The sequence below is a fragment of the Electrona antarctica genome (genome assembly GCF_951216825.1).
Source record: "Electrona antarctica genome assembly, chromosome: 24".
Taxonomy (NCBI): Eukaryota; Metazoa; Chordata; class Actinopteri; order Myctophiformes; family Myctophidae; genus Electrona; species Electrona antarctica.
This window is the reverse complement of record NC_136803.1, coordinates 27,181,751-27,206,474: the sequence shown is the minus strand read 5'-3', so window position 1 is coordinate 27,206,474 and position 24,724 is coordinate 27,181,751. Positions and strand designations below refer to the sequence as shown.

At 43.8% G+C, this 24,724-nt stretch overlaps 1 protein-coding gene across 2 annotated transcripts in view; it reads left to right on the top strand.

Annotated features, from left to right (window-relative positions):
• Nucleotides 1-22,944, top strand: part of LOC306916977 (voltage-dependent L-type calcium channel subunit beta-4-like) — a gene marked incomplete at both ends in the record, with an annotated part of 45,470 nt that extends 22,526 nt beyond the window's left edge. For both annotated transcript variants that reach the window (XM_079495084.1, XM_079495085.1), the window contains 6 exons: nt 8,365-8,423; nt 13,835-13,944; nt 14,111-14,262; nt 19,925-20,020; nt 21,600-21,785; nt 22,681-22,944. In XM_079495084.1, coding sequence (XP_079351210.1) covers nt 8,365-8,423; nt 13,835-13,944; nt 14,111-14,262; nt 19,925-20,020; nt 21,600-21,785; nt 22,681-22,944 — 867 coding nt within the window. The remainder of the gene's footprint in view (nt 1-8,364; nt 8,424-13,834; nt 13,945-14,110; nt 14,263-19,924; nt 20,021-21,599; nt 21,786-22,680) is intronic.
• Nucleotides 22,945-24,724: the final 1,780 nt, after the last annotated feature.

Sequence of the window (24,724 nt, the reverse complement as noted above, 5' to 3'; positions counted from 1 at the left end):
CTCTCTCTGTCTGTTTCTCCCCGTGTACACAGTAAAATCCTGAGTACTGGCCTGGGCCGTGGCTCAGTGGTCCAGGCAGTGGCGTGCACAGATAGACACTAGGGGGTGCTAGCCCTTTTGGCAATGTGCCCTTTAAAAAAAAAAAATATATATATATATATATATATATATATATATAATTATTAATTATTTTTATTTAGATTTTTTTGTACAGTATGTGGACCATGGTGACATTGATCAATTCTTGATAAAAAGCTTCTAATATATTATTTAGGCCCCAAAATCTATAAATATCACACTATTAACACTTTGATTGCTGCAAGATCTCAACAGGCCTATTTGGATGTTGCTGCCGTTTAACATTGCACAAAGGCCTTGTTCGGGGGCCCACAGTAAAATGTTCTCTTATAGCAAGAATCACACGCCTACATCAAAAGAAAGCTGAACTTGTCCACTTCAATTAAAAAAATACATTTTGATTTTACCATGTTCCATTCTGGAGATATTGACCTTTTTGCAACACCTGCATTTGCCTGGAAGTGGTTATCTTGAACAGCGAGCAGAGTTATGGATGGTTTAAAGTCAGAGACATTGACAGGCAGATATAAAATTGAACCCAATAAATATCCTATACATCCTATACACCGAATGAAAGCCCTGAATGTGTACTTTTACGAGGAAAACAGTAAACATTGATCCCATCTACAGTTAGACAGTAATTGGTTATTGAATGCAGCTTGTGCCCACCAGATAACTTCAGAGAAGACATGGACGTGAACTCCTCAATATTCACAAAATAAGGCCTATAGCGACATATAAATACTATATACCGTATGAAACAGAAGACTCTCTGCTTTCATAAGGAAAAAAATTGTACTGTAATAATAAAAAAATCACACCCCTGTGAAGTGAGCAGTGCAACTCTACTTCTCTACTTATTCACTACAGCTCGCTATATACGGACTGAGGCAGAAAGTCATGTAAACCTTTTATTTACAGTTTGGTCTGTAAACTTCTACTGTAATAATAAAAATCACACCCCTGTGAAGTGAGCGTTGCAACTGTTCTGTACTTATTCACTACAGCTCGCTATATACGGACTGAGACAGAAAGTCATGTAAACCTTTTATTTACAGTTTGGTCTGTAAACTTCTACTGTAATAATAAAAATCACACCCCTGTGAAGTGAGCGGTGCAACTGTTCTTTATAGTTGCGCGGTGCAACTGTAGAGAACAGTTGCACCGCTCACTTCACAGGGGTGTGATTTTTATTATTACAGTAGAAGTTTACAGACCAAACTGTAAATAAAAGGTTTACATGACTTTGTCTCAGTCCGTATATAGCGAGCTGTAGTGAATAAGTACAGAACAGTTGCAACGCTCACTTCACAGGGGTGTGATTTTTATTATTACAGTAGAAGTTTACAGACCAAACTGTAAATAAAAGGTTTACATGACTTTCTGCCTCAGTCCGTATATAGCGAGCTGTAGTGAATAAGTAGAGAAGTAGAGTTGCACTGCTCACTTCACAGGGGTGTGATTTTTTTATTATTACAGTACAATTTTTTTCCTTATGAAAGCAGAGAGTCTTCTGTTTCATACGGTATATAGTATTTATATGTCGCTATAGGCCTTATTTTGTGAATATTGAGTTCGGGTCCATGTCTTCTCTGCAGTTATATCTGGTGGGCGCAATGTGCATCCACCCAGTATCCAATTTATGACAAACTGTACATGGGATCAATGTTTACTATTTTCCTCGTAAAAGTACACATTCAGGGCTTTCATTCGATGTATAGGATGTATAGCATATTTATTGTGTTTATTGTTATATCTGCCTGTCAATGTCTGACTATAAACCTTCATAACTATGCTTTCTTTTTGATGATGATTGCCGCCTCGCCTAATCTATCTCACTGCTTTCATTGTTTTGATCGCAGTAACATTGGGGGGGGGGTCATGGGCACATTGGGCAGCAAAAGTCTTGATCCGTACGGCTATAAAAAGTCCCATTCCACCGTTCGGTTCAGAACTATAGTATAACGGCGAGACGCGTTGTCATCAGCTGATTTTGTTTTTCAAGCTAGTGTAGGGGAACATGCCTGGGCATGCTAGCCTGGCACGGCCAGACTCATAGCGAGGGTTCACTGATGTTTCCTCCGGGGAAGAATCTTCAGTGAATCCCCGCTATGAGGCTGGCCAAGCCAGGCTATAGGCATGCAGCTTGGGGGCGATGGAGGGGGAAAAAAGCGTCACCCGGCTGTGATGTCGACGAGAAGGAAAAAATGACTTCCACAGATGACAACACCACGGTTTAGGTTGCGGAAAAGTTCGTTATACATTACACCCGGGTCGATTACGTCCCCGACGCGTTCATTGCGGTCTTATCACTACAATTATAATGAATAAAAAAGCGTTACAATCACACGTCTGAGCGATCTCCGATTATGACGGCTCTGCATGGCGATACGTGATCCACCAACGGAACACTGTCTTGTCGTGGCAGCCCCTCGATACTGTGGTTAGTTCGTAGTATTGTAGGCTCGGGGATCGTTTGGTCGCTACAGTATGAAGAAGGAAACATGCATCTGTCCATGTGTGTTGCAGATGTTATGCATTGCAATGCCGATCTGGTGCATATGTGTTTAGGCAATAGGCAGCGTTCCGTTCAGCGTTCAACTGGCTTCTACACGTAAAGCGGCCAGCCCTCCTGTTTTCAGGAGGGGAGGGGGGTTTTTGTTTTTTGTTTTTTTTTCTGATCACGTGAGCGGGAGTAAGCAGCAATGATAGGGCGATGGTTCTTCATTGTCCGGGTGGGTAAAAAGATGAATGAAAGTATTCTATAAAAAAGTGATTGAAACGTATTGATACGTGATCCGCACCCGACGTTTGATTAATTGATAACGTATTGATACGCGATCCGCGTTGGGAGTGTTAAGACAACCGGCCGTTTTTCACTTGAGCACCTGCCCCTCTAAATGTCTGTGCACGCCACTGGGTCCAGGCACCTTGGCTGGTAATCCAGTCTGGCAGTGTGCCGTGGGTTCGACTCCCGATCCCGACGGCCTTTACTGCATGTCATCCCCCCCATCTCTCTCCCCCATTTCCTGTCAGCCTACTGTCTGTCCCTCTATAAAAAAAAATTAAATAAAGGCGAAAGCCACAAAAAACATAAAAATAAAATTAAAACAAATCCTGAGTATTACTGCAATTAAACTGTTTTTCAAATAACGCAAAAAATGCACGTGACTAATAGAAACACACTATAACTAGAAAAAGTGCCCCTCGGGGCACAGGTCTCCACCAGGGCAGGTCGGGTTGTGGCCTCCTGGTGGCGCTATAATAGGCCAATGTGAAAAGGGTGCCATTTCTTCATACGCCTTTGATGGCAATTGGATGATTTGAGGCATTTTGTTCCAAAAATGTGTTTTGCAAAAATCAACCTGTTGGTGGCGCTATAACAGGCCAATGTGAAAAGGGTGGGATATATTCCTCAGCCTAGTAAGAAAATGTGTGAAAGATTTCACGTAAATTGCATGCTGCGTTCATGATTTGAGGCTTTTGTTGAAAACGGGGCAATCTTGCAAACTGTGAAAGCCAATTATAGCCAATTAGGATGGAATATGAAATATCGGACAGATCCTACTTGAGCACATGACCATAGAGATACTGTGTAACGATTTGTGAGATTTTTGGACAGAATCTGGAGGAGTAATATCAAAAAATGTGTTTTACAAAAGTGGGCCTCCTGGTGGCGCTATAAAAGGCAGATGCGGAAAATGCAGGTCAAAGGTTTGTCCTTGGCCTCTAGGGAGTGTGCATGCAACGTTTCACGCAGATCGGTGCAGTTTTAGGTAAAAAATGTGAAAAGCTGCCTCATGGTGGCGCTATAACAGGCCGTTCTGAAAAATGTGGGGCAGAGGTTCATCGTTGGCATCCAGGGAGTGTGTGTGCAAAGTTTGGCATCGACCGGGTTAATGGTGCCGGAGATTAGCTGGTAACAGACGGACGGAAGGACGGACGGGCGGACGGACACACACACACGGACGGAGTGCAAAACATACTCTCTCCCCATGCCTTCGGCCTGGTGGAGACAATTAGGTACCAGCCACGTGTTCTAACAATACAAGTTTCGGTTCACTTCTTCTTCGGCTTACTGGCAGTGTGCACAGGAAATGTGGTACTGATCGGTCCAGCGGTGTGCGAGATTAGCTCCGGACAAGCACAGACAAACACGACATACAAGATCCTCTTATAGAACGCTAGCCTCCAGCGGAGACACAGCGTGTCGTGAGCAATTATTTCTGCCAAGGTGCACGAAAAAAAGGAGCAAGGGCAGCAACGATTTTTGCACGACGTCGTTGTAACGTACGACGTACAAGTATAAAATAGGGCTTAAGTGGTTAATCAGACTAATCGATTAAATTGATTTCTATATCGTTGATATAGAAATTAAAAACACATCAAAAACACGATTATTCTAAAAATAAAATATTCAATAGTTCCATTCCAGCCCTCCATCCATTCTTTAGAATCTGAATAGTCTGCAGCTTCATTCATCCATCACCCTCGCCACACCTCTCCCTCCCTCCCTCCCTCCATCTCTCCATCCCCTCCTCCTCTCCCTCCATCTCTCCATCCCCTCCTCCTCTCCCTCCCTCCATCTCTCCATCCCCTCCTCCTCTTCCTCCATCTCTCCATCCCCTCCTCCTCTCCCTCCCTCCATCTCTCCATCCCCTCCTCTCACCCTCCATCTCTCCATCCCCTCCTCCTCTTCCTCCATCTCTCCATCCCCTCCTCCTCTCCCTCCCTCCATCTCTCCATCCCCTCCTCTCACCCTCCATCTCTCCATCCCCTCCTCCTCTCCCTCCATCTCTCCATCCCCTCCTCCTCTCCCTCCCTCCATCTCTCCATCCCCTCCTCCTCTTCCTCCATCTCTCCATCCCCTCCTCCTCTCCCTCCCTCCATCTCTCCATCCCCTCCTCTCTCCCTCCATCTCTCCATCCCCTCCTCTCTCCCTCCATCTCTCCATCCCATCCTCCTCTCCCTCCCTCCATCTCTCCATCCCCTCCTCTCTCCCTCCATCTCTCCATCCCCTCCTCTCTCCCTCCATCTCTCCATCCCCTCCTCTCTCCCTCCATCTCTCCATCCCATCCTCCTCTCCCTCCCTCTCTCCATCCCCTCCTCCTCTCCCTCCCTCCATCTCTCCATCCCCTCCTCCTCTCCCTCCCTCTCTCCATCCCCTCCTCCTCTCCCTCCCTCCATCTCTCCATCCCCTCCTCTCTCCCTCCATCTCTCCATCCCCTCCTCTCTCCCTCCATCTCTCCATCCCCTCCTCTCCCTCCCTCTCTCCATCCCCTCCTCCTCTCCCTCCCTCCATCTCTCCATCCCCTCCTCTCTCCCTCCATCTCTCCATCCCCTCCTCTTCCTCCATCTCTCCATCCCCTCCTCCTCTCCCTCCCTCCATCTCTCCATCCCCTCCTCTCTCCCTCCATCTCTCCATCCCCTCCTCTCTCCCTCCATCTCTCCATCCCATCCTCCTCTCCCTCCCTCTCTCCATCCCCTCCTCCTCTCCCTCCCTCCATCTCTCCATCCCCTCCTCTCTCCCTCCATCTCTCCATCCCCTCCTCTCTCCCTCCATCTCTCCATCCCCTCCTCCTCTCCCTCCATCTCTCCATCCCCTCCTCCTCTCCCTCCATCTCTCCATCCCCTCCATCCCCTCCTCTCTCCCTCCATCTCTCCATCCCCTCCTCTCTCCCTCCATCTCTCCATCCCCTCCTCCTCTCCCTCCATCTCTCCATCCCCTCCTCCTCTCCCTCCATCTCTCCATCCCCTCCTCCCTCCCTCCATCTCTCCATCCCCTCCCCCTCTCCCTCCCTCCATCTCTCCATCCCCCCCCTCTCCCTCCCTCCATCTCTCCATCCCCCCCTCCTCCTCCCATCTCTCCATCCCCTCCTCCTCTCCCTCCCTCCCTCCCTCCATCCCCTCTTCCTCTCCCTCCCTCCCTCCATCTCCTCCTCTCCCTCCCCCCTCCATCTCTCCTTCCCCTCCTCCTCTCCCTCCCTCCATCTCTCTATCTCCTCCTCCTCTCCTTGCAAGTAGAGAACACAATCACTCTCCCCCCCCCCCCCCCCCCCCCCCCCCCCCCCCAGTGTGCACTGTTGCCGCGGTAACAACCTTCTGGGTGCAAACGCATCAGCATCAAAAGTAGAACAAGGTTTGAAATTAGAACGGGAGAGCAGAGAAGCAGCCCCTGAATGGTGCGTGCGTGCGTGCGTGCGTGCGTGCGTGTGCATGCGAGTGCATGCGAGTGCATGAGAATGTATGTAAATGTATGCATGTGGTTGTGACGGTCTATGTTTGGATATTATTACTTTAAGATCACATACACTACATAGGCTTTTTACCATACTTAACAAAACCAATAGATAAAAATAATAGTGATTAAAAGTATTCAGCAGGGCCTGGGCCGTGGCTCAGCGGTCCAGGCACCTTGGCTGGTAATCCAGTCTGTGCCGTGGGTTCGACTCCCGAACCCGACGGCCTTTACTGCATGTCATCCCCCCATCTCTCTCCCCATTTCCTGTCAGCCTACTGTCTGTCCCTCCATAAAAAGTATAAAATAAAGGCGAAAGCCACAAAAAAAAACATTACATTTTTATTTTTTTTAAGTATTCAGCAGAAAATACTGATATTACCTATGCTGCGCATCAGTCCATCATGCACATTATTCAAGGAGTGCAGGGTTATTGTTTCCTTTTAACCCATTTAGGCCTGACGTCGAAATTTAAAAAATGTCTTTTTAAAATGTATTTTTTTCTGAAAAACCTCATGTTTCTATATCAGTGGTTCTCAATATTTCATGTCAAGGACCCCACAAATTATATGTAATATGCCGCCGACCCCCATCTTAAAATATGTTGTTCCAGGGACCCTCCAGAAGCAAAGATTTCAGTTAAAAACTGAAACTCTGAAAGAATATATATTCAAAGATTTGAGGCACATTTTCACGATTTTTCAAAAATAGCAGACCTACAAGTTTGTAGATCTACTATTTTTCAACAGCTAAAGTATAACGTAATGCTTAAAACACCAAAATGGGTTAATTCTGAGGTTTATAGACAGAATGATAGGCTGATCTAATTACAGATCTGTGTTCAATCACCACATAACTCATAGCCGATTTTTTTTTCCTTTCTTTTAAAGTAATTCTTTCAGGCTTTTCTGAGCCTTTATTGATAGGTACTGTACTGTCTTTTTTAATATTACTTGGTGCACAGAATTGTGGGGCGGCAAATCTGTGGGGCGGTAAAGGATGATGCCCGTGTTCCCAATGCTAAAGGAGATAAGAAAGCATTGAAGCACCTTCCTTTAGCATTTAGAGATAAGACTTGGCTCTTATCATGGCTGCCACATACCGTAGAATGTAGATAGTTCTGGGTGATTTCTATCATTTAGCACAGGTTCTCAACCCGTGGGTTTTTGAGTGGTGCAAACCACTCCAACAACCAGCTTTGTCTGTATGTTTGTGTACCTGTGTACGTGTCCGTGCACAGGTGAGCATGGTTACTATGGTCACTGACATTACGTCAGACCACAGCTGATCAGGCTATATAAGACCTTGCACCACTCAGTTCACACGGGTGTGATTTTTTTTTGTTGCAACTGAATGGCTGGAAAGTGGAAATGAAGAGTTTACATAGTACACATAGTACATGCATACAACTTCCCTAATGATTATATCTGGTTTCAGTATTTATTTATGGTGTATTGTCTCTATTATTAAGGTTATTGTAGCAGTTAATTTATATTGGGGGTCGGGAGGGGGCGGGGCAGGGGTCCCGAGACGTTGCCAAAGCATTTTTGGGGGTCCCCCGCCAAAAAACGTTGAGAACCCCTGATTTAGCAAAAAGACTATTTAGAGACTTTCAAAGACTTTTCTTATTTTGCCAGTATATATAGCTCCCTGTGTTTACTAAATCCTTTAACCCATTTTGGGGGCGGGAACCCCTTTTGGTGTTTAAAGCATTATGTTATACTTTAGCTATTGAAAAATAGCAGATCTACAAGCTCATAGCGCGGCACCGAGTGCCGTGCTATGAACTTGTAGGTCTGCTATTTTTGAAAAATCGTGAAAATGCGGCACAAATCTTTGAATATATATTCTTTCAGAGCGAACATTTTTAACTCAAGTCTTTGCTTCTGAGGGGTTCCTGGAACGACATATTTTCAGATGGGGGTCGGCGGCAAAATACATAAAAGGCAACAAACTAAGACAGCAAAAATAAATGCCTATAAAATATAACAACTGTAGGCTAATTTCTTTACCAATAAGTTGACCGATTTTTTCTTGTTCTGTCCTAGGTAACGGATATGATGCAGAAAGCTCTGTTTGACTTCCTCAAGCACAGATTTGACGGCAGGTAAGCTGAACAAGCCCAGCGCTTCCGTTTAAAGCAGGACAGCAGTGGTTACTTTGTGTGTGTTTTAAATGTCAGGTCTGTCGCCCTGATGAAGACGTTTCATGGTCGCTTTTTAATTAAATAATGGCTGTTCCTCTTTTTGAGTGGTGCATTCACTCCGAGGAACAGCAATGTCCGTGACGTTAACCTATGTTTGTCACTATGTTTGTGTGTGACTCATGTGTGACTCATGAGTACCAGTAGGGGCGCTGTTGTGCCAGAGAGAGAGATAGTGCTGCCTGCTAATGAGAGAGAGAGGGGGGGGGGGGGGGGGTTGCACCACTCAGTTCACACGGGTGTGATTTTTTTTATACTCTTGTGTGCCCGGATTTTTTCTGTCTTGATCCTGTTTGATCCAAACAAACATCAGATTTTCCTGTTGTCTGAATAAAGCTACTAATGGTAATGCAACAGAATTGGCTTTAGTCCTATTGATGATATGCACACGGCTGCCATCTTGCCAGCAAGGTGCTACCTAGGTGAAAATTCCCATGGACAGAAAAGTCCTATTTTATTGTATTAAATAACGTCAAACTCACCAACATAGTACAGCTGTACGGAAAGCTTGAATTATCGTCTTACTATCTGCAAAGTGTTTGTTTCATAAAAATCCACCGTATACATGTTATGAGCTACTTCCTGTCAAGCAATTCCTTGCAGATGATTATTTTTCAAAGTGTCAGAGTTTATCAGCAAAGCAACCTCCTGCAGCCTCCTGCATTACATGCAGATTCTAAACAGGTGGTACACATGGGCTGTTGAGTGATAGTCAACGAGCACTTCCAAACTCCAGCACTTAAAAAAAAATCATCTGCAAGGAATGTCTTGACAGGGAGTAGCTCACAACATGTCTACAGTGGATTTGTATTAACAAACACATTGCATTGCAATAACATGGAAGTCTGACTCCCCCCCCACCTATCGCAAGATGGTTCTTAGAAATGAACAGTTGTGTTCCTCTTGAGAAGATTACTTATATTTTGAGAAATTCGAAAGGGTTTGAAACATTTTTGAAGATTTGGCAACCTTATTTGAATTATATGGAAAATGTGTCCTTACCTGTATCAGAAATGTTATAGGTTAGTTATTTTCCGCTATCTCAGTCTGGATCGATTGCTTCCGGAAAAAAAATTCTCTGTACAGTAGATTTGTCTCTTCTTGTTTTGTTTTGTCCACGTTTTTTGTATAATAATATTATTGTTATTATGCTTTAACTGTGCTTTTAAATTTAAATTAAAAAAATATATATATATATTAAAAAAAAAAAAAAAAAACACATTGCAGATAGAAAGAGGGAGGATAATTCAAGCTTTCCGTACAGCTGCAATGCTGGTGGGTTTGACGTTAGTTAATGCAATTTGATAGGACTGTTCTGTTTGGATGAATGGGCTGTCTATGGGGAGTTGCACCTAGGTAGCACCTTGCTGGCAGCAAGATGGCAGCCGTGTGCATATCATCAATTCCAGGCCGGGTGGACTTTTGGTAGGAGAGAGAATGACTCAGAAGAGTGACACTATGTTCCCTCAGTTTCACTGCTCTTGTTGACTTTGTCGGGCAAAGCACCAGTGTTGATTTCGTCGACTAAAACTGAGACGAAAAATGTTCGTCGACTACCTTTTTCCACTGACGAAATCTATTGGAAACTAAATAAAAACTAAGCTATGATGACTAAAACTAAGACTAAATATACTGACAATTTCGTCAACAAATAAAAACTAGACTAAAATGTTAGGAAGGGACTAGTGGACAAGAGATCCAGTAGAAGTCATTTTACAATTAGTTGCATGCTGATAATAGCCGATCTACAAGCCCACAACGCGTCGCGCTGCGACGCGTTGTGGGCTTGTAGATCGGCTATTTTCAGCAAGTGGAAAAACGACGGCATCAAGGCCCGCCAAAATACAATTTATTCGACTAAATCAACTGTAGATTTAGTCGACTAAAATCTTATGACATTTAGTCGACTAAAACTAGACTAACACTAAAACATTCCAGGTGACTCAAATGTGACTAAAACTAAATGAAAACTATTCGAGAGACTATGACTAAAACTAAAATCAAGGTTTTCTGCCAAAAACAGCACTGCAAAGCACACGCCATGCCTCCCACTGTGTCACCTTCTTTCTGGCTCTGATACGCTCAGACGCTTATTAGTAGAGGCTTCCAGGCTACCGCAGGGGAGCTCACCTCATGGAATCATGCTAATAATAAACCTGATGAATTTGCCTCCTGTAACAGCAGAATGTATGATTTTTGAGTGGTGCAACCACTCCAAGGAACAGCAATGTCCGTGTTAATGTGACTATGTGTGTGACTATGTGACTATGAGTACCAGTAGGGGCAAAAGTGGCGCTGTTGTGCCAGAAACAGAGAGAGAGATAGGGGGGGGGGAGTTGCACCACTCAGTTCACACGGGTGTGATTTTTACAAAGCTGTTGATGGTATAGTGAGATTTTCAGGTAGACTTTCTCCTAAACGGTCTAAAGTGATAAGGTTGTTTTTTTAGTGGCACAACCACTTCATTTCGGAGCTTTGTGTGTCCCTGCGTCCATCCCTGCATGGGTCCCTGGCTGGGTCTGTCCGAGCACGAAAATAGCGTTTGGTTCGTTTTTCACAACCAAGTGTCACTGTTGTGCAGCCTAACACACACACACACACACACACACACATTAACTGTATGGTGAGCACTCCAAAGTGTCACTGGTGGTGCCTCCCTGGCACCACGTGGCACCACGTCTTTGGTGGTACCACTTTATTCCATGCTGTCACCAGGAGATGGCAGCAGAGAGCAACTAATGGTCAGACACAGGCATTTTGTGTCAGTATGAGGCAGGAATGCTTTAAATCAAGACATTTTGAGGCAGGGACAATCTATGAAATATAACACCCAGGAATTACACATAATACAAAATAATGCATGGCTTTTATTAGCTCTTTAAAGTTATTTACATTGGTATATTGAATGGGCTATAATCTTTAAATATATTAAAATATAAACAAAGGCTGGAATCTAATCATGTAAAATCCTTGCATGAACTGCTAAAGCAGAGGATCTCAACCTGTCTGTGGACCACCAGTGGTCCCTGAGGGGCTCCAGGTGGTCCCCAGCTAAATGGATAGTTGTTATCCAAATGGACCCTTATAGATATTTAACTCTATTAAATTTACTCTATTTAACAAATAGTGGCACAGATAGTCAGGGTCTGTCTGTCTGTCTGTCTGTCTGTCTGTCTGTCTGTAAAATTACAATATTTGCCTCTGAGATGTGGAGTAGAAGTAAAAGTATTGGAAATCGGTAATACTTTAGGTATACTTTGGATGCAAGAGAATATAGAGTATTTTAATTAATATTTACTGATGTTCAGGAGTTTAATACAGATGTGAGCTAAAATGCTTCACAATTTCCTGGCAAGACAGTTCATATTACCCCACCCCCCACGGCGCATCCAACACCTTTAGCTGTGTCCCAAACAATGGAGCCAGGGTGCATTTTATTCACTTCAAACTGTGCTCTCCTGTGTTTTTTTCCCTGCACACTGTTCATAAAGGATTAAATCAATCAACTATGAACCCTAACACAATGTCGTTTGTTTTGAATGTATCATTAGTTTTCATGTTCCATTTACTTTGAAAGACGCAACCCAAACAGACCCAAAACAAAGACAAAACTTGACTGGGTACAGACTCAGTGAGCAGAGTCTTGCAATTGAGAAAGGCCGTCGTATGCAGTCCTATCTCCCTAGAGAAGACAGACTACACTACAGTATGCATCCACTGCACACAAAATGAAGTGGAAACTGAGTTACATTTCGTAACCGTACAGAACTCCTGGGCTATGTTTTGATTAATTGAATACACAGGACCTCAATGGAAACAGGCCATATTTTGGTAAATGGTAAATTGTGCTTTTATATAGCACTTTTATCCAAAGCGCTTTATATCATACTCGTGTTTGTATTCAACTGTACTTTATGTGCGTGTTTCTTGCAAACTGTTTCTTGCAAATAAAGTAGTCAATCCATCAATGAGTTACAGTTACACAATGGAATCCTCATTTATCTCTGAGAGTGTAGCCTACAGGAGTCTGGTTTCAACTTCCAGTCAAGAGTCCTAGCTATGACACAAATGCAAGCACATGGGCAAGGTTAATTTGCATGTAGTGTTTGAAATGAAGGGGGATGGTCACTATTCTGGTCTGGTAGCCTACATAGAGAGTGCATGCTTTCGTCTACACAACACCAACCAACCAACAAGTCTAAATTCGCATTGGATTTCACACAATGACATGCAAATTAATTAACACCTAGCTTGCCCATCTTTTCGCCCTGCTTTTAGTAGTACTGTAGTTAATACACAACTGACTGTAACAATGTTACAAAGATTTGTTTTGGGGGTTAAGGAAATTTATATTTTAATTAGACCTGTCAATGTTAAAGCGATAATAACGTCTTAACGCAAATTAATTTTAATAGCACTCATTTTTTGACGCGCAATTAATGCATGTGAAGTTTGATAGAGCATTGAGAGACTTGCGTGCGTGCGTGCGTGCGTGTGTGTGTGTGTGTGTGTGTGAGAGAGAGAGAGAGAGAGAGAGAGAGAGAGAGAGGATCCTGGACAGTGTTTGTCATTGTTCCAATAATAATAATAAAAAACATGCATTTGCATAAAGCATTTGTCTACTCCCATGGTGATAAGATTATTAAAAACTTGAAATAGATATTTAAATCTTGAGGTTCCATTTTACACTCTCAACAGTTTAATTATTGTTAAACATCTGCATTACTTTAATTTACCAACATCAATACAGCATGGAAATGTGAACATAGGCTATTCTTTAGTTTGGGTCTGCAAGGCTAAATCTCATCAAATGGCGTCCCGTGGCTCAAATGCAGAATAAATATTGATATGAAAAGGTTTGAAAACCACTGATTTAAGGTATATTTAGAACGGATAAAAAATATGCGATTAATTTGCGATGGACAATCATGCGATTAATCATGATTAAATATTTTAATTGATTGGCAGCCCTAATATAAAGATTGATTTTAGGGGTTAAGGAAAATTACATTTTAATATATTTATAGGCATAAGAACATCACATTGCTTTACATTCTACAAGCTTGTCTCTGCCTCAAAATGACTTGATTTAATTATTGTTATATTTAATGTTTTATAAGAAAATCTACTCATTAGGAGACCTGAGTTAGATTTCACAAATAATACATTATTTGTGCGAGGACCCCCACAAGGAGTTGCACCACTCGCTTCATTTTTCACTCACAGGAGCTATTTTGCAGCTTTCACTTTTCAAGAAACTCGAAAGCTTCCGATTGGATTTTGTTAAAGGGTTTAATTCTCCTCCTCTGTTGCAGGATATCCATCACACGAGTGACAGCAGATATATCGTTAGCCAAACGGTCCGTTCTGAATAATCCCAGTAAGAGGGCTATCATCGAGAGGTCCAACACCCGCTCTAGCCTAGGTACAGTACGACGCTTCCAAAAGCAACACAAGCTATACAAGTAAATGTAATAATTTACTTGTATAGCTTTTAGTATATCTACCCATGCCAAAAACGTTGTGAATGTTGAATTGAGTCATTGCAATCAATATAAATAGTCCATTTTGTTTCCAACCCCCCTTTCTAGCGGAGGTGCAGAGTGAAATTGAGAGGATCTTCGAGCTCGCTCGTTCCCTCCAGCTGGTGGTCTTGGATGCCGACACGATAAACCACCCTGCCCAGCTTCTGAAAACCTCTCTGGCTCCCATCATTGTCCATGTGAAAGTCTCCTCGCCAAAGGTAAGGCATATGGTAGACCTTAAACTATATCAACCACATGAATCTCCTAGCACCCCGAACATTCGGCAAAGATTGATAAGCTCACAATACAGTATGTCGCAGTGTAGATCGGCCATTTTACAGGGAAATAATGAAGGGGCCAACTGAAGGCAGTTACCAGGGCCGGTCCTGAGCAATCTGGCACCCTAAGCAGGATTTTTCGCGGCTTTCAAGATGGCGCAAAGTTACTATATTTACCCAGGGTAACTGGACTAAGCATCAGCTACTTGTTTACAGCCAGGCCCTGCTCATAGAACATTTCATGGTAGTGGTTCAATGCCTTGCTCAAGGGCACTTCAGCGGTGGTAATTTTAACGTGCCAGTCCGGGGATACGAACTGGCGACCTTCCGGTATCAAGACCGTTCCGCAAACCGTTCGGCCACCGCTGCCACGCTCTATTGCTGTTGACAACATCACCTAGCAACCTAGTTAACATTCTGGCCTTCGCCTCTCTGATGTGAGGTGTACAGTAGCATCTATTTGTGACATTAACACATTTATACTGTATCTCCTTTAAACCTTACAAAGGTAGCCAACTTCAATGACCTTTATTTCTCCTCAGAACAGCAGTGTTTAGTGGCTCACACACGGGGCTCACCGTCTGGTCTTGCGTAGCTGATCGGAAAACAGGTGACACAGGTGGAAAACGGTGGAGCACTAATTGCATCTCTCAGTTTTGTCCACTGCAGTTGTCACACAAAATGTCTCAATTGGAGTTTTATTGATTGTGAATGTTGATGAAGGCAAACACGCATGAACACTTTAAATAAGAATTCCCTCCTGCTGAAAGCATCCGTCTATAGCACAGATGAAGGCTGTCAGTGTCCCCTCCCTCACTCATGCAGTATCTTAGGCTATAAGCAATGTTATGTCTCAAAAGATTGCCTTGATTATCTTCTTCAAGGAGAATTTCGGGCTAGAAGGCTTTCTTAAGGCCTATTCATAGTCTGGATGTTCGGTGGTGAGGTGACCACCGCTCCGGTGGTGAGCTGACCACCGGAGCTGAAATGACGTTGAGCGGTGGTGAGTAAAAACAGCGAGAAGGGCTGAGGCGGTGGCGGTGGTTTGCTCTTCACCGCGGCTCGTGACGTCATGTTGTAGTTCGGTGGTCACCTAACCACCGAAAATCCAGCCTATGTATGAGCCTTTACCTTTATTTGTAGTTGTTACGTTACGTCCCCACCAAAGAGGTTTTATCCTCTCTTCATAATGTAAATAGTATCCCAAGTGGCACACTTTACTACTTATTTCGATGGAAATAAGTGAATTAGCACTAAAACACAATGCCCCATTGAGGGCTTATGGTAGGGGAAATTGCCAATAATGGGTTTTTGCACAAAATAACACCTGGACCTCTTTGGTGGGGATGTAGCAACTACAAATAAGGGTAAGAAAGTCTTTTTAGCCGAAATTCTCCTTTAACCTCACCCTATAAATGCAGGCATTTTTGTGTATGTCATGCAATGGTAGTAGGCGGGGGCCCAAAATTGCGTTATTACCGTGATATTGCTGTATTTATGCAATATCGTGATATTTTTTATGTATCCATGATTGCATGTCACCATGCATGGAAAAGTGTGTGCACAATCAGCTGCCCTTTTCTTTGAACACTGGGATGTATCCCCCTCATTTAAAAGGTCAAGTCAATTAACCACATGAACCCTACTGTCATTGTTATGCGACAAACATTAAGTGAAAAAAGCTGATCTACAAGCTCGCAACGTGGTGTATTGTGAGCTACTATTTTCGGTGAAGAGCAAGTACAGACCCCTAGTGAACTGCGGTCAATGAAGGCACGGAACGGCACAGAAAATCGGCCCTGACATGTGTTGTCTTCACCGGCCCAAAGACCGCTCAAAGGACGCTACTATGTCTTTTTTATTAGTTCTTATTTTTATTTTGGCTCAGCCCCGGCGCCATGACTGCCCAGCCCTTCTGGCATTTGACAGAATTGCCAGACTGTCCAATCCGGGCCTGAAGTATATATGTGACCGCATCTGACAAAATGGTCCTCATCTCGACCAGAGTAATTTTTAAAGTACCGAATGTAAGCTTTCATATGGTAAATGGTAAATGGTGCATTTATATAGCGCCTTTATCCAAGGCGCTTTACATAGATTGTGCATTACATTCACCCATTCACACACACATTCATACACTGATGGCGGCAGAAACCATGCAAGGCACCAACAAGCACATCAGGAGCAATTTGGGGTTCAGTGTCTTGCTCAAGGACACTTCGACACTAACTCTGGGGGAGCCCGGGTTCTAACTGGCGACCTTGCGGTTACCATCCGGAAACTCTACCCGAGCCACCGCCGCCCACTGTGGTCCTATGTATTCAATTCATAAACATAGAATGGTGTTATTTTTGTTATTGGTTATGCTGAGTAATTCTGACTCAGTTCTGAGTCAAAGGCACCTCCTGGAAACAGAGAAAGCCGGTATCGTGCAGATGGTTGAGACCAGACACCAAAACCCTCCACAGGGACTAATCAGAGGCTGTTAGCAACAATATGAGCCTGGTCCACAGCTGTCCTACAGCGATCCATAGAGCACATCTCAACATAGTATGTACAAATACATACAAAGCCACCAGATGGTCCACAACAGCTCATCAAAGGTTTGATGTACTGTACTATCAATGTGCGCTCGCTGTGCCGCACATTGAAAATAGCATATCTACAAGCTCACAGTGCGGCGAGTGCGCTGCCCTGTGACATCATGGCAGTCATTGATACTAAAGCAATGGGTCCATGTAAATGAGAGGAGGGTCTATTCAAACATTCACACCGTCGAACAAAAACAATCACACTCAGGTCTGAGGCTTTGAATGTGAAAACCAACAAATGGAGAGGTGTAGCACAAATTAACATGAACGGCTCTCTACATATCAATGGTTTGTGACTGTGAACATGTCAAGTGCTGTCCTATGCTAGCACGCGAATGGTTTTGGATTGTCTCACCTGATGGAGATTGGAGACTGCATACATTTACAACAATCATTTAAATTACAACCACAGTAATGTAATGTAAATGAGCCACCTATAGCTGTCTTTCTTCAAAATGTGCTGTATAGTACTATTCCATCTCAGCGTTGCACCACTTTCACTGACACCAGAGTAGGCTATTATTTTCTTTGAACACAGACGCAACCCATCAAGGCTGGAATGATTAGTTCACTTGGCCAAGAATCTGACCTACCCTATATCTATTTTACCCTGTACAGAAAATATATTTGCCAGAAATAGCCGATCTACAAGCTCACAACGACGTGATGCACTCAATGCACTGTGAGCTTGTACAGGTAGATCCGCTCCAGAATATGCAATTCATCACTTCTGGTCTGTTCTGTCTTGACAAATGCCAATTTGTACTGATAGTCTGGAGAACAGTGGAGATGACAAAAAGCCATGGCAGTTTTTAATCTGGCTTGGAATAGAATGCTCTGTACTATCCAGAGTCTTTGTTTTAACTTAGGCTGACTCTTGATGACATCATATTCAGTGATGATAAATGCAATCAAATGCCAGTCACAGTCACAAACGACAAATCAAACCATATAACAGCCTAAGACTATTACCAGTAAGACGCCTGAGGGCAAGGTTGCGTGCACGCATCTGCCTCGTTGACGGCAGACTGCTGGCTGGCATGCCACTTTGGTATGGAGGGGGTACATGTATTATGTACTGGCCATATAAGGAGCATGTCTTGAGTGTACAGGGTTTGATGAGGTCAGATCAACTAACATATGGAATGTCAGAACAGGTCAGCTCCATACAGTATAATGGAGATCTAAGGTTGATAGCGGGGACATTCTCTTGAGTGTACAGGGTTTGATGAGGGCCCAGGTAGGGTCGGGCCTGTTGAGAACTCTAGTTTTCGCCGGCTGCCGGGCGCGGCTGCACTAATAACTTTGGGGCAGGCCCGTCTAGTTTGAAATTTGAATGGACAGGTATAAGTTAAAAGGGAGACATCAAAGAGAAAGGATGAATGGGGAAGGATCAACATGTGGAATGTCAGAACCGGTTCTGACATATATCCAAATATGGAGATCTTAAGCCCTAGGGTCAAGACGGTTTTAGCGTTGTCCCTGCGGTGTGATATGTCTTGTTGCACGTTGACCCACGTTGACCCTAGTGATTCAACGCATGGAATTCAATGGCTCAAATGTATCATTCAATGAAATTGGAAAATATTTGAAGGAGATGTGACCATTTTAACCCTAAACTGTGTTAATATGAAAAAAACGAAAATCACACCCAAACAAAAATCGAGTTTATTTTGTCATGTTGTGCCTTTTCATTCTAGGCGAGATGAGGACCATTTTGTCAGATGTGGTCACATATTGTAGGGGTATAAGTGGTTTAAGTGAACACCTTTGCTTCTACAGTAGAGAATGGGCTAATTATATTATAAATTGCCTCATGGAGTAGCTGCACAGGCCTAGAGGTTTTGCACAGATTCACATTTACCTGCACACTATCCAGGCCTATCTCCACCCACTTCGAATGCTATCAACCTATAATCGCCAGTATGTTCTTATCAAGACCATTCAATGCAGCCAGTATGGACAAAAAAATATTTTTAAAATTTATTTTTTTCTGAAAAACCTCATGTTTCTATATCAGTGGTTCTCAATATTTCAAAATATGTTGTTTCAGGGACACTCCAGAAGCAAAGATTTGAGTTAAAAACTGAAACTCTGAAAGAATATATATTCAAAGATTTCAGGCACATTTTCACGATTAAAAAAAAATAGCAGACCTACAAGTTCATAGCGCGGCACTCGGTGCTATGAGCTATGAGCTTGTAGATCTGCTATTTTTCAATAGCCAAAGCATAACATAAGTTAAATGGACATTTCCGCATACTGCCTACCGCGAGTAGGCGGCCAAGGAAATGCGGAAGTGAAATGTATTGCCTCCGAAGAGAAAACAGCATGAAACTGTCTTACATGGCTGCTTTAAGGGGCTGTATCCAGATGGCATCATTTCCAAGCTTTTTTTCTGTGCGTAATACACATTACTTCTAGCTATTAAGACTACCACTACCGCTGAGGAAAGTATTCCTCTTTGGACGAGTGCCTCACTTGCACCTTGGAATTCGCTGTGCCAAAGTGGTGGTTTTTACACTCACGGACGCAGAACATCAGTATAGGAACTGTCCATACTGGCTGCATAATTGAATGGTGTTGATAACGGCTGATGACGGACATTAAACCATTTTGACCTGAGATCAGATTCTAAAAATGTCTTCTACATCCTGACAGTTTTCTGAAAAAGCTATGTGTCGTTCTTCGATTTTTCAAAAATAGCAGACCTACAAGCTCGTAGCGCGCCACTCGGTGGCGCGCTATGAGCTTGTAGATCTGCTATTTTTCAATAGCTAAAGCATAACATAATGCTAACACCAAAAGGGGTTCCCGCCCCAAAATGGGTTAAATACGGAGATAACATCCGAAACCGCTCGCCTATCAGGGTGTTGTACCGTCCAATGCACCAATGCAGGCCTAATCAAAGCCTGATTGGAAACCACAGAGCTCTAATGTCAGGTCCTAGTCTAGTGCCATCATTCAGAACCTTAAATGTGTCCTCTGTCCTCCCATCCTGTGATCTATAGGTTCTGCAAAGGCTGGTGAAATCCAGAGGAAAGTCCCAGAGCAAACACCTCAACGTCCAGCTGGTGGCGGCTGACAAACTGGCCCAGTGTCCACCGGTAAGATCGTCATAAGAACCATAACAAACTTTATTATAGTGGGGGGTTTTTTCAGTGGAGCCACACAGACACGATACAACTTCATTTTAGTGGTACCTTAACCCATTTAGGCCTGACGTCAAAATTAAAAAGAATCAGTGGTTCTCAATATTTCAAAATATGTTGTTCCAGGGACACCCCAGAAGCAAAGATTTTAGTTAAAAACTGAAACTCTGAAAGAATATATATTCAAAGATTTCAGGCACATTTTCACGATTTTTAAAAAATAGCAGACCTACAAGTTCATAGCGCGGCACTCGGTGCCCAAATTATTTTCCAAAAAACAAATTGTGCAACTGAATGGCTGGAATATTGAAATGAAGAGTACATGCATAAACTTTCCTTAATGATTATATCTGGTTTCAGTATTAATTTATGATATATCTTCTCTATTATAAGGTTATTTTTGCAGTCAGTTTGTATTGGGGGTGGGGAGGGGGTGCAGGGGCGGGGGTCGCGAGACATGGCAAAAGCATTTCCGGGGGTCCCCAGCCATAAACGTTCCTTAATACATAGAATGTATAAAGTGTTTTACATAATGTGTAAACCTGTTTTCTAGCCTGCATGTACTAGGGCATTAAGCAACTATCAGGTAGATTATAGTTATATACAGTGCAGGAGGATGCTACACGCACACCAGTCTTAGTAGTGGTGCCAGCTCACGGCAGAAAACATCTAAAGAGTTTAAGTCTTAAAAAGACAAAAAGAGTGGCTGCACACACTGATAGCCAAAGAGCCGATTATTTATTGTTATTTATTGTTTAACTCTGCATCCTAATAAATAATCGGCTCTTTGGCTATCAGTGTGTGCAGCCACTCTTTTTGTCTTTTTAAAACTTAAACTCTTTAGATTATAGTTATAGTCACCAATGTACACAGTTTTTAAATGTACAAATATTTATTTTTTTACATAATAGGTAGTTAATCGTTTACCCGCCAGGAACATAGGAATATTAACACGTAGAATCTTGTAGCCTGCCACAAACGGAAAAGCCGTTTTAACAGCGATGTATTCATGAATGCATGTTTTAATACGATCGTATCGAAATCTACCGTCCGTTAGCTTTGTTATGCTTCTGACACAATGGGCGCGGCCATTTTGAAAATGCGCGCGCATCCACTAACATTGCCGGCTCTGTTTTCAGACGGCTTTATCTCACAGAAGCGACATTGCAGAGGACGCTTTGTCCCAGACAAGCGTTTTCAACGGCCTGTAGCAGGCGCTGTGATACTCGCGGTCCACTTTTTCCACCACCGACCGAGAGAACGAGCACCAGCTTCGTCAACACACACGGAATGGTTTCATAGTAAAATGCGATACGGATACTTGGCTCTTCAAAGTAAGTGTCACGCGTGATTAAACCATGGCAATACGCAATCGAGGGATTAATTAATGGCGGCAGGCTAAGAGTTAAACAACTAGTCAACTAGTAAAAATGACTAGAAGTGAATGCCCTAGCATGTACTGTTTACGTAACCCAGCAGAGAAACCCTCTTCTCGCTCTTCATCCATTCTCTTGGTCTCTGGTCCTCCTAACAGGAGATGTTTGACATCATTCTGGACGAGAACCAGCTGGAGGACGCCTGCGAGCACTTAGCCGAGTATCTGGAGGCTTACTGGAAGGCCACGCACACCTCTCTGGCCACGCCCCTCAACCCCCTGCTGGGACGGAACCTGGGACCCACTGCCCTCTCTCCCTATCCCACCACCATCTCTGGACTGCAGGTAGAGGCTCAGCAAAGCAGGGAAATAAAAGCTGATATCGAAATAAAAAAATGTCTTCTGAAAGAATATATATTCAAAGATTTGTGCCGCATTTTCACGATTAAAAAAAAATTGCAGACCTACAAGCTGAGCTTGTAGATCTGCTATTTTTCAATAGCTAACGCATAACATAATGCTAACACCAAAAGGGGTTCCCGCCCCGAAATGGGTTAAACATTGCATGACTTTTTCTTTTTTCCCACAATTTTGCAACCCATTTTTTTTTCACCCAGTGTCAAATATCCAATGTAATCCTGGGCGCTACAACCTGGGGGGGGGGGGGGGGGTGGGCAGCGGAATGACCTCATGCTTCCTTCTATGCATGAGGAGTCCAAGCTGCTTCTTTTCACCTGACAGGGGGGAATTTCCTTGGCCGGACATAGCGCGTGGATTAAGGAACACGTTATTCCGACCAGTTCTTTTCCCCTCCATCAGGCGCCCCGGCTGGCCAGGGGGAGGCAGTTTAGAGACCAGGATTACTGCATGTTTTTTGTGAGGGTACCTACCCTAGGGGACACGGGGAGAACATGCAAACTCCACACAGAAAGGCCCTTAAATAAATAATTCTACCTTGAATTCATAACTACTAGAATGGCCATAAGTGATCATTATATTTGCATTATATTATATATGCATAATCACACATGACATCACAATAGGGCACACACAAAGCCAGGCTGTTATTTGTATTTTTTGTTTTAATGGTTCGAAATGACTGCCTTGATATTATTGTCGCCAAGTCATTGTTTAGCCTGATCCTGAGTTCTCATTCAGATCGTTTTTAACCTAAACCTCTGCGTTCACATTCTCAGTGTGTAACCTGTGTTCTCTCGCTAAACATTCTTGCGACCAGCAGAGCCAAAGAATGAAGCAGAGCAACCACACGGGAGACCACTCCACCCCCAACGAGCGCCGCAACCTGATGACGTCGGACGAGAACTACCACAACGAGCGCGCGCACAAGGGACGCAACCGCATGTCGTCGGGCTCGCAGCACAGCCGGGGGGAGCAGCAGGACCCTTACCAGGACTACCAGGACCCCTATCAGGACGCCTACAAGCCCCACCGCAACCGCAGCTCGCCGGGTAGCTACAGCCATGATTCCCGGCACCGGCTCTGAGCACCCCCTCCTTTTTTGCCAATTTTACTTATGGCCTGAACTGAACCTCCCCACAACACCTTGCCCCCTTAAAAGAAAACACTGCAACAGAACCAAGAAGGCTCCCAAATTGTTCTTATTGTTATCATTTTTTCATGTTGATACTAATTTGTTGTCCTGTTTTTTCTTTTCTCCTTCTCTAACAAAGTCCAACAAGCTACACAGTCAGATTGTGTTCAGTCAGCCTGCCGGGGAAACCCTGTCGATCCAAAACTCTTTGATTAATCAGCATGAGAGAGAGAGAGAGAGAGCCACCATTAGCTAATTGCTGTGATCTCTGATTTATTTTAACCGTCCGTATTTCTTCCTTTTCTGGGGACTTGTTGGGTTCGTTTGCACTAACAGTACTCAATGGATGCACGCTCAGCGGACATGCGGTGCAGACTGACCCCGGGGCGATAAAGTTTCGGCGAGGTCCGCAGGGGGAGTGCGGTTGGATGGTACACATGTACAGGCTTTATAAGTGCCTGGGAGGAGCCACCGGCCTTGGATGGAACCCCGCTGCACATAGACACACAGCTGTCCCTGATCCCCCCCACCGTGCTCAATGTAAATCCTCCTCACCACTTAGCTGTTTGCATGCTGACGACGGAGTATCAACCTCCACTCTCCGCGGAGGTTTAGTACCCGCCTTTCATGGGACAACTCTGCTGAACAAAGGCGCTGACGCGGAGGTCCGGGTTTTTTCAATGACTACTGGGTTTGCCTGCTGGTTTTGTCGACCAGCACTTTTTTCCACTTGCCAGATAATAATAATAACCGTTTGACATTCAGTTTGTGGTTGGCCAGTGTTTTTCAGTAGCATAGCGTTTTACGATTTTCATTTTTTGAGGCGTGTAGAGATCGAAGGCCCCTCGTTCATAGCCTGGCTAATAAGCCTGCCGGCGGATTACGGTCTGGAGAGGCTCAATTGTACGCCCATTTCCTACACCAGATAACTGGTGTGGCCAATCGGGACACGGTATGCAATATGGGCGGGCTTTGGTACAGTGACGTTCAATGTTTGAGACCTTTGACTGACAGTAGCTCTGACCAATTGCGTCAAAGAGAAAATGTTTGAACCCGCCCCCCAGGAAACAAGATCCATACACAGCATCTCCAGACTCAAATACCACACGACAGTGTGATTTGAGTCTGGCTTATTAGCCAGGCTACCTCGTTCACCCCGTGAGCTTGAGCATGTCTGATGGTGCCGGGATCGGATCTCGACACAGTGTTGGGACTGCCGATGCTGGCTTTGTTCTCAACAGTTAGCACTTGGACATTTAGAGATCGGCAATAGATGATAGAGTTATGACAGTAAAAAGCAAAACGAGAAGATGAGTATGGTATTTGATGTCGTCTTGGGGACATGCGCTCAGAGTGGAATAGATACTGTCACGCTATAAGAGACGGCATAACATTTCTGGATATTCTCATTCGCCGGCTTCACTAAAACAATAGAAAACTGGATGTTTAGATGGATTGGTTTACAAGAGCATCTCTTGCTAAACGATCGTTTGTGGGTTTGAAAACATTATGGTGAAAGTCACATTGAGGTAACAGTAGAGTTAAAACATATATATATATATTAAAAGTCAACTACAGTAGGGTGGTCTGTTCACTGATCGGCCTTGTGTGATTGGTCCATCACCATCTATGTGGCTTCCATGTTGGGTTTTTGTTTCTTTCCTAGCTTTTGAGAAGCTCTCGACTACTGTAAAGCTTCATCCATACTTAGTCGTGCGACCGCGTCACTCGG